Source organism: Vidua macroura, chromosome 14, assembly GCF_024509145.1.
Source record: "Vidua macroura isolate BioBank_ID:100142 chromosome 14, ASM2450914v1, whole genome shotgun sequence".
In the NCBI taxonomy this organism is placed as follows: domain Eukaryota; kingdom Metazoa; phylum Chordata; class Aves; order Passeriformes; family Viduidae; genus Vidua; species Vidua macroura.
Window position 1 is genome coordinate 9,649,737 of NC_071584.1, and position 11,246 is coordinate 9,660,982.

General features: G+C 42.0%; 1 protein-coding gene across 4 annotated transcripts; it reads right to left on the bottom strand.

Annotated features, from left to right (window-relative positions):
* Positions 1–127: 127 nt before the first annotated feature.
* On the bottom strand, positions 128–8,388 carry NXT2 (nuclear transport factor 2 like export factor 2). 4 transcript variants are annotated; one of them, XM_053990677.1, is made up of 4 exons: positions 8,252–8,388; positions 6,146–6,232; positions 4,884–5,028; positions 128–334 (listed from the first exon to the last, which is right to left on the bottom strand). In XM_053990677.1, exons 1-4 carry the CDS (start codon positions 8,264–8,266, stop codon positions 198–200), a joined length of 384 nt encoding a protein of 127 aa, XP_053846652.1. In that variant the 5' UTR covers positions 8,267–8,388; the 3' UTR covers positions 128–197. The 4 variants fall into 4 exon arrangements, with proteins under 4 accessions (XP_053846652.1, XP_053846651.1, XP_053846653.1 ...); XM_053990676.1 differs by lacking the exon at positions 128–334 and adding an exon at positions 371–3,997; XM_053990678.1 differs by lacking the exons at positions 128–334; positions 8,252–8,388 and adding exons at positions 371–3,997; positions 6,475–6,568.
* Positions 8,389–11,246: the final 2,858 nt, after the last annotated feature.

The following is an 11,246-nucleotide window of genomic DNA, read 5'->3' on the forward strand; positions in this document are numbered from 1 at the left end:
ATTATCACAAAAAGCATTTCCCCTTTCAGTGTTTCATTTCTTCTTAGAGAAACATCAGAAGCATAACGTGTTCTCAGTGAAAATATTTACAACCCAAGGATCTGGCTCAAATTTCATCCAGGTATGTTTGGAGAACAGTCTAAACTTTACTAAATTTTAAAAGGATATGTTAATTTGACATAGTTACTTTGGGCAGCTCAACATTTACTGCTCGAGAGTGCTTTTGGCAAGGCATTTGCCATAGGGTTATTCCAGACACATTTTACCCTGACAGAGAGCTGCCAGTCTGTTCTGCAGTGCCCCAGCACCACTCGGCAACAATCAGAACTCAGACCTACAACACAAGTAGTAAAGATAAGGAAGCCACAAATTATTTCTTGTACTTTTAATATCATAAGAACAAGCTATGAAAATTTCTAATAATAATAATAAAAAAAAGGTAGAGTAACCGGTAGGTTTGTGGTTTTTTGGGTTTTTTTTCTTGCTTTTTTTTTTTTTTTTTTTTTTTTTTTTTTTTTTTTTTTGGTTGGTTGCTTGAGTTTTTAAAATTAATCTTACAAGAGGTCTTAAACAATTTCAAAAACTTACAAAATATATTCAAGTGTGGAAAGTTATTTTACTGGTAAAACAGCATTTCTTTATAATGTGCTTTTCTCCAGACAGGTTAAGGAAGCACAGGCATGTCAGAACAAACCATTCACACCATCAGTACAAATCCCTTTTCTCCAACATAGGCATTTTAAATCAATTGAACTATAGTATGTCAACGAACAGAGCAACAGAAAAGCAGTGACTGCTATAGACAATACAGGGAAATACACAAAAGAGAAGATCTCTCAAGTTTTCAGCTGCTACAATTTCATACGTGGAAGTGCTTAGCTCTTCAGCTGGCTTTGTTTCACTGACTGGTTGTACAGGAGTAATTTGGTCTCAAACAAAAAAATGGAAGCATTAACTCCAGTTCAGTGTTTGGAGCACAAACATATTCATTTTATAGATAACCACTGTAAATTTTGGGTGTTGCAGTAGAGTCAGCAATGGTCACACTAAACCAGCTGGATGGGTTTGTACAGAATGAAATGAAAACATTTTTGTTTTTCTGCTAATTTCAGCATAGAATATTAGCAAGCAGCACAGAGCTAGTAACAAAGAGATTTTTTTTTTGTTTGTGCCATTAGTTACTCCATTGTAAAACCACCACTTGACTCTAATAGCTACATTCTCACTTTGTATAATAAATAAAAATATTTTGCAAACCAGCAATTTCAGTTATAAAGAGCAAGAACTAATTATGGTAGTACTGAATCACCCAAGTGATCCTCATTGAAGATGATGGAAATAGGCAGGAGTAACTGGCACCTCTCCCTAGCCTGAAGCAATTGCATTCCAATGAATTTCCCTACAAAACCCCTGGGTATCCTACTCCATCTACAGATCTTACTAAGTAGGAATTGAATTTTAACTGGGTTTGTCCAGTCCAGCTAGGCCAGTTAGTTATCTTCCTCAGTCATGTTCCAGGTAGTGGTGGGGTTTTTTGTTTGGTCAGTTTTTTTTTAATATTAATTGCAAAAGTCAGATTTAAAAGCAGCTTGCATTTAAATAGCGTGAAAATAATTGAGAATTACATCTGATTGATTGAAACATTGCCTTATATATTTTGAACCTCCCAGTCTGCCTAGAAAAAGCTTAAAAATTATTATACAAATTCAAACTTGGATAAAAATATCCAATAAGTATTTATTCACAGCACAAGCTTATCAGGTACTGATAAGTGTGTGTTCTGGTGACCGCCTTCAAAGTCCAACAAGCCAATGCCACAGCTGCACCGATTGCTGCATTTTAAAAGGCAAAACCTGTTTTGTGTATGCAAAGCAGATCTGTAACACCACTTACACAATCAACAGCAAGTTAAACAGCCAGCAGAATACACCACGCCAGTGTCACAGCTCAACAATGCTGTACCAGTTACAGGCATGCTTAGGTTATGTTTTCTTTTCAATCTTCTAGAGGAAATACAAATATATGAACATCACATATTCTCTTAAGAACAAACAGTAATTAAATAGAATGATCCTTTCTTCACTACATACAGAAATAACAATGTATTTACAATATTTACAGTTTTCAAAAATTCTGTTCTTGCACTATTCTGCAGTAATTCAAATTCTTCAGCCTGAAAAATAGGTACCCAATAGTTCTGATCATAAAGAGCCTCTGAACAGAGACAGGTTACTAATTCTAACTTACTGCTGTAAAGACTAGAGGGCTTGAAAAGGAAATAAAGCCACTCATTTCAGCTAAACATCCCATTGTTTGTGGGATTACATCGCCAACTACAGATGCTTTAGTATGTTTTACCCAAGTGAGATATTGCTCATTTTCACAGTTTTCTCCATTTAAGTCACTGAACAAGTGAGCTGCAGTTGTAGCTGCTTTCAGACTGCTGTTGTCATTGAAACATAGGTTATGATGTGAGTTACAAGCTCCCCTCCTGTATTTTCAGTTACAAGCAAGTGTATGCTCAGGGATACAGCTACAGCTATACAGCTACATTTTGGGTTTGTTTTTTTTTTTGTTTTACTCAGCTTAAAACAGAAATGCACCAGTTTGAAACAAAGCTGCTGATACTCAGATTTGCTCTTAAATTCCAAAGTAAAGGTGGACTCTCTTAACTTACAGTCTTGAAAAATGTTTCAAAGCAGCTGGAAGCTTTAAACTACAAATTTAAAGCAAAACACACAAAACCCCCAGAGAATCAATAATTAAAGGCAATTTTTAAAAAGAACATGAAAAAATACATTAAAAATCTGCATGAGAGGAAGATAGTGTTAGTGGTGCAGAGCTGCTGTTCTCAATTGAAAATAATGCAAGCACCTGTTCTGAATAACAGTACTGATTAAGAAAAATTGAAGGCTTCACAGTAATGCACACTTTCAGTGCCACTTTTTAACTACAATGTTTCTTGAAAAGACAAAAAGGATTTGAAATTTGCAGACTTAATATGAGAAAAATAATCCAAACCTCATAGCAACAGAATGCAGAACTAAAGCCAACAGAAATCATGTATGTGACCTATTTCTAGGCCATGGTAAGACTTCAAAAGAAAAATAATTACTTTGAAGTCCTTCACATGCATGTGAAGAGTTATTGGCACAGGAGCTCCGAATCATTCAGCATGCCCTACATATGAATCCATGGAATTAACAACCAAAGTCTGGGAAGCTCAGACCGAAAGGAAACCCAAAGATATATGGTCCTTTGGCATCAGAGAAGGTAAACATTACCTTTCCAATGGATTGAGAGATTACAAACTTAGGAGCTGTATCTGCTCCTTTCACTAACAGTAGAAACCATAGCAATCCTTCCCAGCCTCTCACAACCGGGAGTAGGGAGCTTTCAAAATTACATCTTCATGCCACAAGCATCTTCTTCAAAAGAGAGAAGATGATACTGTAAAAACAGATCTTTTCAAGTTGAAAAAAAATTACGTTTGGTCATAATTGTATACGAATAGGATTCTGTGTTCAAACAGAACAGTTTGAGCACTCAGCAGTGGCAGCATAGCTGCATGTAAGGCATTTTAGGAATGATTCGAATACAGCTCACTGCCTTCAGCACTTTACTAAATTCAACTAACACGAGCAACCTCTCACATTTTATTACTACAGCTGCGGTCACTGGAATCAACCCCGAAACATCTGTAGACCGTCCATAACATCAGATGCAACACAAAGAGCGCGTGCATTCCCTGCATGGGAACAGTTGCCTGCACAGTGGACTTGGTGCCAAATGAGAGGTCACTCCCCGTGCCAGCCCTGCTAACTGGCCCAGTCCTGGAAGCGGAAGCAGTCCCCGGCGATCTTCCACACGGTGTTGGTGGGGGTGGCCTGTGCCGTCAGCAGGAAGTTCTGATTGAAGTAGCGCTGCTTATCCCCATCAAATTTGACAGTCCCACTTGTCACCACGAGGACTGTTGTCTGGCCTTGAGTAGCTTGCTCTTCACAAGGAGGTATGAAATGATGAAGAAAACAACTCAAACAAAGACTAGCAGGTAAAGAGGCAGGAAATGTACACAGAAGCTTGGTTCAACTCTGGTTACACTGCGCCAGGCTAACGGCTGGGTACAGGCAGGGAAGTGCAGCTCTGGTGCAGCGTTTCTACACAGACAGCGGTGGGTTCGCCAACACGGCTTGGCAATGGCTTTGCCACTTTCATCTCCTGCTCTTCATTTTAGAGCACTGACAAACACCTCCATTTGTGCTTAGAATGAGCTCTCATTACTTGAGATATACACACATAGAGATATTTAGCAACTTGCATAGACTTTTCCCCCCCAGTTATTAGAAATTATATCTTTTTCACAGCAGAGCAAAGCAAGTGTGTTTGACCACAGGCTTTTCCCTTACTTATATTCCAAAAATGTCCATTAGAAGCAATTGACTAACTTCTCAATTATGTGAGCCTTTCTTTAGGAGTTGTTAATCAGAAATCTAAAGAACTTAACACCTATTCTAGATGTAAAGAAACCAAAGTACATACAGGTAAATAACGATTTGTTCCACATTATACGGCAGGTCAGTACAAGAGGCCACCATAGGGGTCTCCCAAGCACAGCATAACCTGGTAAGCCAGACTTTTTCCATACATGAAAATAGATCACGTCTGAATATGATCTAAACAAAAATAGTCCTTAAAATATTTTCCCAGACATGAAAAAAAGTGTAGTTGCTGCATCTCTTGATTTGTGCTGTATTTAAGCACAACTTGACATTTCAACCCTTAGTATTTCCTCTAAAGGAATTATTAAGCACTATTGTAATTGCTCACTTTCAATAGTTATAAAAGAATGAAAAATAATGAAGTAAATTATAATACAACCTTACCGTGAACAGGCTGGCAGTCCAACACATTAACCTGGAATTCACTTGATGGCAACATTTCAAAAAACTTATTTAGCTCTTCTTGCCCAGACACTGCATTTCCATTCCAAACTAATGTTGCTTTGTCCAAATACAGTCTGGTTAAAGCCTGAATGATTATGAAAATACACATTTAGGAAAAATATGTTAACATATAATGGGCAACATACAAAACTTACACTGTGAATTACTGATTTCTTCTGTTACTTTGACAGATAAAATGCCTTCCTGAAACAGTAGCTCCTTTTAACAAGCAGTGCTCCTAACCAAGAATTAAAACTAACAAACACATTTTCCTTTATGAGTGGCACAGTGACTCATGCCTCAAATATTGATAACATTCCTTTAACAAAGGTAATGACAGAACTGAAGTGGTTGCTTACAAAAGGACACCTTTCCACAATAAGTTTATTTTCCTTTTTTTTTTTTCTTCTGAGAGGGAGAGTGTGCACACAACACAGTTTAGGTCAGGACATTATAAATTCAGGTTAAAAAAAAAAAAAAAAAGGTGAACAAGGCAAGGAACAGGTGAAACTTGAAAAGGACAGCAGCATACCAGAACTTCCCAAATGTTTCATAAGCTGTCACAGCTGAGTAACTGCCCAACTCTCCTTTAAGCTGTTGACACACCCCTGTCCAACCTATGCATGTGCAAAGTGACTGAAGTAACGTGGGACTGCTGGTACTTGCACAGATTAAATTGCAACTACAGCACATTTAAAATTCAAAGGCTGGTCTCCAAGGCTCTCTTTTGGTGAAAATATTTATTATGTGGTACCACATCAGTGTGGTCCAGGAAGACTTGCAGAGCCAAACACAGCTGTACTGCTTCAACTTCAGGCACTCAGAACAACCCCAGAACCAAAAGTGATAACTGCTAATGAAAGAGGTTTGGGGGGAAAAACCTAATCTGACCTCAAGAGAAAATAAAGCAAGTTCTGCTTCCTTGTACTGACCAAATCCTGTACCTGTAAGACACAGCTGCACACCAACTGAACGAGGATTATGAGAAGTCTAAGGCACTTTCTGAACAGCCCCTTTTATAGCAGGGCTGCACAGGAGCACAAAATCCTCTGCAGGGCAGCCTGAGGAACAGCTGCTCTGCTCTACCACGGCCACTGCAGCACATGGAAAACAATGTTCAGGTGCTTTCTGTGTAATGACACTTAGAAATGCAAACAAAACCTGCCAGGACAGTTTTAACTATTGTCAAAACAGCTACATACCCTTCTTCTCTTGTCCATTGTCTCATAGTAAATGTTGACAAACTCATCTGCAGCTCTACAAGCTTGATCCACATAGGTTTTGAAATCCTGGTGGGAAGAAATCATATCAAATTTTTTTAGTTATGCAACCCAATCACTGACTCAATTTCTCCTGCAAGTCACTTTGACTGGTCTTTTCCACCCTCACCAAAAGATGACATCAAATCATGTTGAAATTTATTCTAAGCTCCTTTTCTACTTGTAGAAGTACCAGCTGCTAGACAGCTGACAGCTTCAGCATTAGTTTTGAATGCTGATATATTTATTGTATTTAAATAGCAAATATTTACATTGGAAAATGGGCTACAGCTGGCTGCAGGTAGTGTGGCCACACAATTATTCAAGGAAAACAGTTGTTGCTGTGATGGCTGTTCTGAAATAAAGTGAAGGAACAATATTTATTCATGTACTTCTGAGAATTAGCAAGAACCCCAGCACACTGCCACCCTGGTCTCATTTTTAACATACCTTTAGATATAGAAATATAAAGCATAGTAAGAGAAAGAACACCAACATCTGGTTGTGTTTTTTTCTAGTATGGATCAGTGCTATATCCACAGGTCAAAGCCAAACACTTCTCCTCACACCTCATCATTTTCCTTACACCTCTCTACCTGCATTCATCCCCAGCTAACAGCCTTTGTTGTCCCACCACTGCACTGTGATCTCACTGGGTTCTTTGCTCAGTTTGTTTGGCCCTTCATCTCTTACAGACCCTGAACTGGGACATCCTGGACAGCAAATTCTGAATTTCCTGTCCATATATCCATAAATCTGCATTTGGCTCTCTTATCTTCAATTGTTTAAAATGCTATTACTTATCACTGTCCTATTTCAGTATTATACTCTCAGTATCTGCAACTCAATCAGTGCTGAACAATTTCACTGCTTGTATTTTCTTGGCTGCTTTTACTGAATATACTCCAGAACCACCAGGAATTCCTCCAGTATTAACACAAGAAATATTCATAATCAGAGAAAGCTCCAATCTGAAAAGTAACTGAAGCCTATCAAACAATCCCTGTTTATCCAGCAAAGCCAAACATGTTTCCGTGCACTGTCTTTGTCTCCCCCTGCTCTTCACCTGCCCCAGCAAGTGCCAAACTCCCAGGCTGCTGCCAGTGCCAGCAGGTGCCCAGAGACCCTCTGGAGCCAGGAGAGTCAGAGCTGGCCCGGGAGCAGTGACTGCAGCTCTGCCTGCTGTGCAGTGAGAGCAGGCCCGGGGGGGCTCAGCCAGCTGCCCCTGCTCACCTGCCCCAAACATCCCCCAGCTCCCAGCACACGAGTGGCCGTGAGAGGGGGCACTGAGAAGGGCCAGGAGGCTGCGACCAGCTGCTGGGGTAGCTACAGTAGAATCGAACAGGAAATAAGCTCTGTCGGTTTTGGCAAGTTTTTACAGCCATAACCAGCAAACAGTTTGAAACTCTGTGAACAATTCAGGCTGGAATAAACTTCTGGAGGTCATCTGGTCCTGATCCCTTTTCAAAGCAGAGCTGACTCCAAAGGCTGATCCACTTCCCAGGCTGCCTCTGGCAGCTCTGAGTGCTCTGGCCTCTCTCCCGCCACGTTTGGACATCTCCGAGGATGGAGACGGTCACACTTCCTTCGGGTTCCAACGTCCAACCACCTCGCTCAGAAACCCTCCTTCCAAGCTTTTAACAGGAAAGCCATCATTGAAAAAGCCAACCAAGCAACCCCAAAATCAACTCCTCGAAGACTCTGGCGGCTGCTCCAAGCAGTTTTCCAACGCACACGGCCGCTGCCGACGGCCCCACGGAGCTCCTCTGCGCCCTAAGGCCCCTGCACGAGGACGCTGAGGCTGCCACACACGGGCCCCCGCCCTGGCCCGGGACCCTCGGGAGGCTGGGAGCGACCCCTGCCCGCACCCCGTGCTGAGGCGCTGCCGCCCTGCCCGTTCCGCGTCTCACGGAGCCGGCACGCTCCCGGCGGCCTCCCCGCGCTCCCACGCCCGCCCTCCCGCACGCAGCACCCTCCCGAGGCGGACACCCCGCGCTCCCCCGGCCCAGGCCGCGGTTCCTGGCGGTTCCCGGCCCGGCCCTCACTCACCACGGACGCGGCCATGGGGCGGCGAGGCGGGAGGGCGCCGGAAGTGCTCTGGTCCGCCGCTTCCGGCCGCGCGTCCCTCGCCCAAAGCGTTCCGCCGCGGTGCCCTGGGGAGCGTTCCGCCTGCCAAGCAGGCCCGGCTGCGGGGGCTTCCCTCCAGAATCGATCTCAGGCAGCTTCAAACCAGGGCTGCACATCCCCAGGAGCTGGTACCAGGGGAAACGAATCGAAATTGTAATCACAATTAGATCGCGAGCAGTATTTTGTATTTCCCTATTTGTGTGGAGTAATTCTTAGAAATGACTGCTTTAGAACTTCAGTCAAATTTACTCAACCTAAAAATATCTCTACTGAAGGATGTATCAAGGTTTCAGAAATGCATTCAGCCATCTGGGTTAGGCCATATTTTCTTCTGTTTTCAGTCATTGATTAAAACAAAATTCGTAACAAAGCACTGAATAATTTCAGAATCACGGATAAACTGTATAGATTTTTTTATTGTCAGTTATTTGATACTGGGCAAGGAATGACCACTGAATGAAAATGGAATTCAATCTCCAATAAGGTGTTCACATTTTCCCACAGAGCCCTCATGTGACAATCATGCACATTTGTATTAAAACCTATGCAGAAATGAAGGCAGGCTGCATCTTACCCAGGCCACTTTTCAAATGAGCCTTGCTCTGTGCCACAGCAAACTCTGACATTTCTGTCATGACCTCAGTTACAGACTAAAATTAGGCTTGTGTGTCCTGATTATCTTGATAAAATGAATAGTCCTTAGTTTTGCAAATAGTCTTGCTGGACGTGGATGAATGGGTTTGTAACTTTCAATGGGTTATAATTTATTTTCCTGCAAAATTACGCATTTAACACTAACAGATTTCCACTGAACTTTGTCTATTAAAAGAACCCAACAAACTACAGTACTTGCTAATTTTCTGATTCAGAATGTACATTCCATCACTGGAATCATAACACTCTGCAGCCTCAAAGTCTCACTGCAGCCTTGCACCCAACACAGAAGGGCAAGTCAGGGGCAGCAGAAGGCGAACGGTGCCCATTTGTGCAGGCAGGCTGCTGCGCAGCGCCAGGCAGGGCGCGGCGCTGAGCGCCTTTGTCCCGGCGCTGCTCCGGGACACGCTGCTCCCAGCCCGGCGCCGGAGCCGCAGCAGCTCCTGCTGCTTCCCGGGGAATTCCCTCCCGCACAGCACTTCAGCTTTCCAGCTGCTAAAGCAGCACCTGCAAGGGCTCTCTTGAGGCCAGCCTTGAGGCTTGGCTTGTTGCCTAAGACTGAACGTCTTTGTGAATAGCTCTTGTGAAAGGCAGGACTCTCAGCTGTTGATAAAATTGGCAGAGGGTGCAGTGATGTTCCCAGATGTACAGAAGTTTGGTGAACTGTCTCCTAAAACAAGGGAAGCAACTGATACTGGCCAAATCCAGACTCTGATTAATGGGATTCTTGTGAAACTGGATCATGACTCAGTGTTCGAGGGTTTTGCCTGAGCAAGAGCTCAATGAGAACTCAAAGATTTGATCTGTTGATTTTAATGAGAACTGGGAGTAGGTCTCAGATGTTTGACTGATAGGCTGGATAAAAAAATTATGCTAAAGCTGGATTTGGGATTTACTAAACTACAGTGGACTTAAGAAAGCCTGTTTTGGCCAGTTCCCAGCATAAAAGGCAGACCTGGGCAGAACCTGTGCTTGTTACAGTCCCATGGGGACTTTCAACTGTGACCACTCCACCTCGAATTTCTGCCATACCAGAACTGGAGGAATGCAATGACTCTTATGCTGATAAATACCTCCCCTTGTTTTTTAAAGAGAAACAGGACTTGCTATATATTGAAATGGGAATTGCATCCAATGGGATGTGCTGAGATCAAGTACAAATAACTGTTCCATTTTACTCCATTCAAAGCAGTCCCAAGTGGAGATAAATTTTCAGAACAGGTCAGTTCAAAGTGTCACCACATTTGCTTTTAAAGAAATTTTAAAATCCTCTTCATTAGGTAATGATTCATTATTTGACCTCTTGAGAAAATCTGACCATGTGTATGTAAAACATATGGCCAGGTAAACATACTTGTGGGTTTTTTTTCTTCCAATATCTTTCCCCTTTCAAAAAAGAGACATCCTTTGAGAATAGACAAATTTAAAGTAAATTTTCATTAATTTTCTTTTTTTTTAATGAATAATTATGAATCAGCTACAGATGGAGCACTAACTACTGCACATTATAGATTTAACAGGACTTCTGTGCAGATTTCACTTGGATGAGAGAGGCCTGCAGGGCTGAAACTGCATTTTCTGCACTCTCTGAAACTGTTAGCTCAGGTCAACTTGTAGCATATTCTGAGCTCAGTTTGGGTTTAGCTCAGGCCTGAATGCTGGGCTCTGGCAGGTAGCCCACAACAATTAAAACTGGTTTGTGGGAGCATTTAACATCAATCAAATGCTAAGTAATATTTCTCCAGGCCAAACATACCCGTGACCTTTTAAGGAATCATCTTCCAGTGAAGAACAATTTACTTCCAGCTGGAAGTAAAGAATTTTGTCATTTGCTTTTCTTTACAAATGGACGAGTTAGGAGAATCCTGTATGATTATTGAGTACATGCTTGCAGATGTTTTACTTCTATTCCTGAATACACCAAACTATTCAGCCTTGTCTGAGCATCTGACCTGTGGTTCTGTGCTCAGCTGATCTGGCACAGCAGCTCTGCAGCAGGGAAAGCAACACACCTTTCTTTTGGACTGTCCCTGTCCTCTGTGTTATTACAATGGTACCAAATGTTCCCTAAAATACCAGTAATCCGATAGCCAACTGTTTAAAAAATAGCAAAATCCCACTAGTGAAAGCCACTTCTGCCCTTTGGTTTGTTTACTTTGGCTAAATAGGGAATAAACAACGTTTCTTCAAAATGTACCTTTAGCCTCTACATCAGTTCCAGAGCCCCAGTGCTCAAGCTCCAGTTTTAGGAAATATCTTGGCT

What these genes read in the sequence shown, in the direction of transcription:
- NXT2 (XM_053990675.1), bottom strand. Translation starts at nt 6,250, where the DNA reads ATGATTTCTTCCCACCAGGATTTCAAAACCTATGTGGATCAAGCTTGT. An exon ending in CAATGGACAAGAGAAGAAGG is followed by an intron (nt 5,029 to 6,145) that starts GTATGTAGCTGT and finishes ATAATCATTCAG; the next exon opens with GCTTTAACCAGACTGTATTT. An exon ending in GGACTGCCAGCCTGTTCACG is followed by an intron (nt 3,998 to 4,883) that starts GTAAGGTTGTAT and finishes CTCCTTGTGAAG; the next exon opens with AGCAAGCTACTCAAGGCCAG.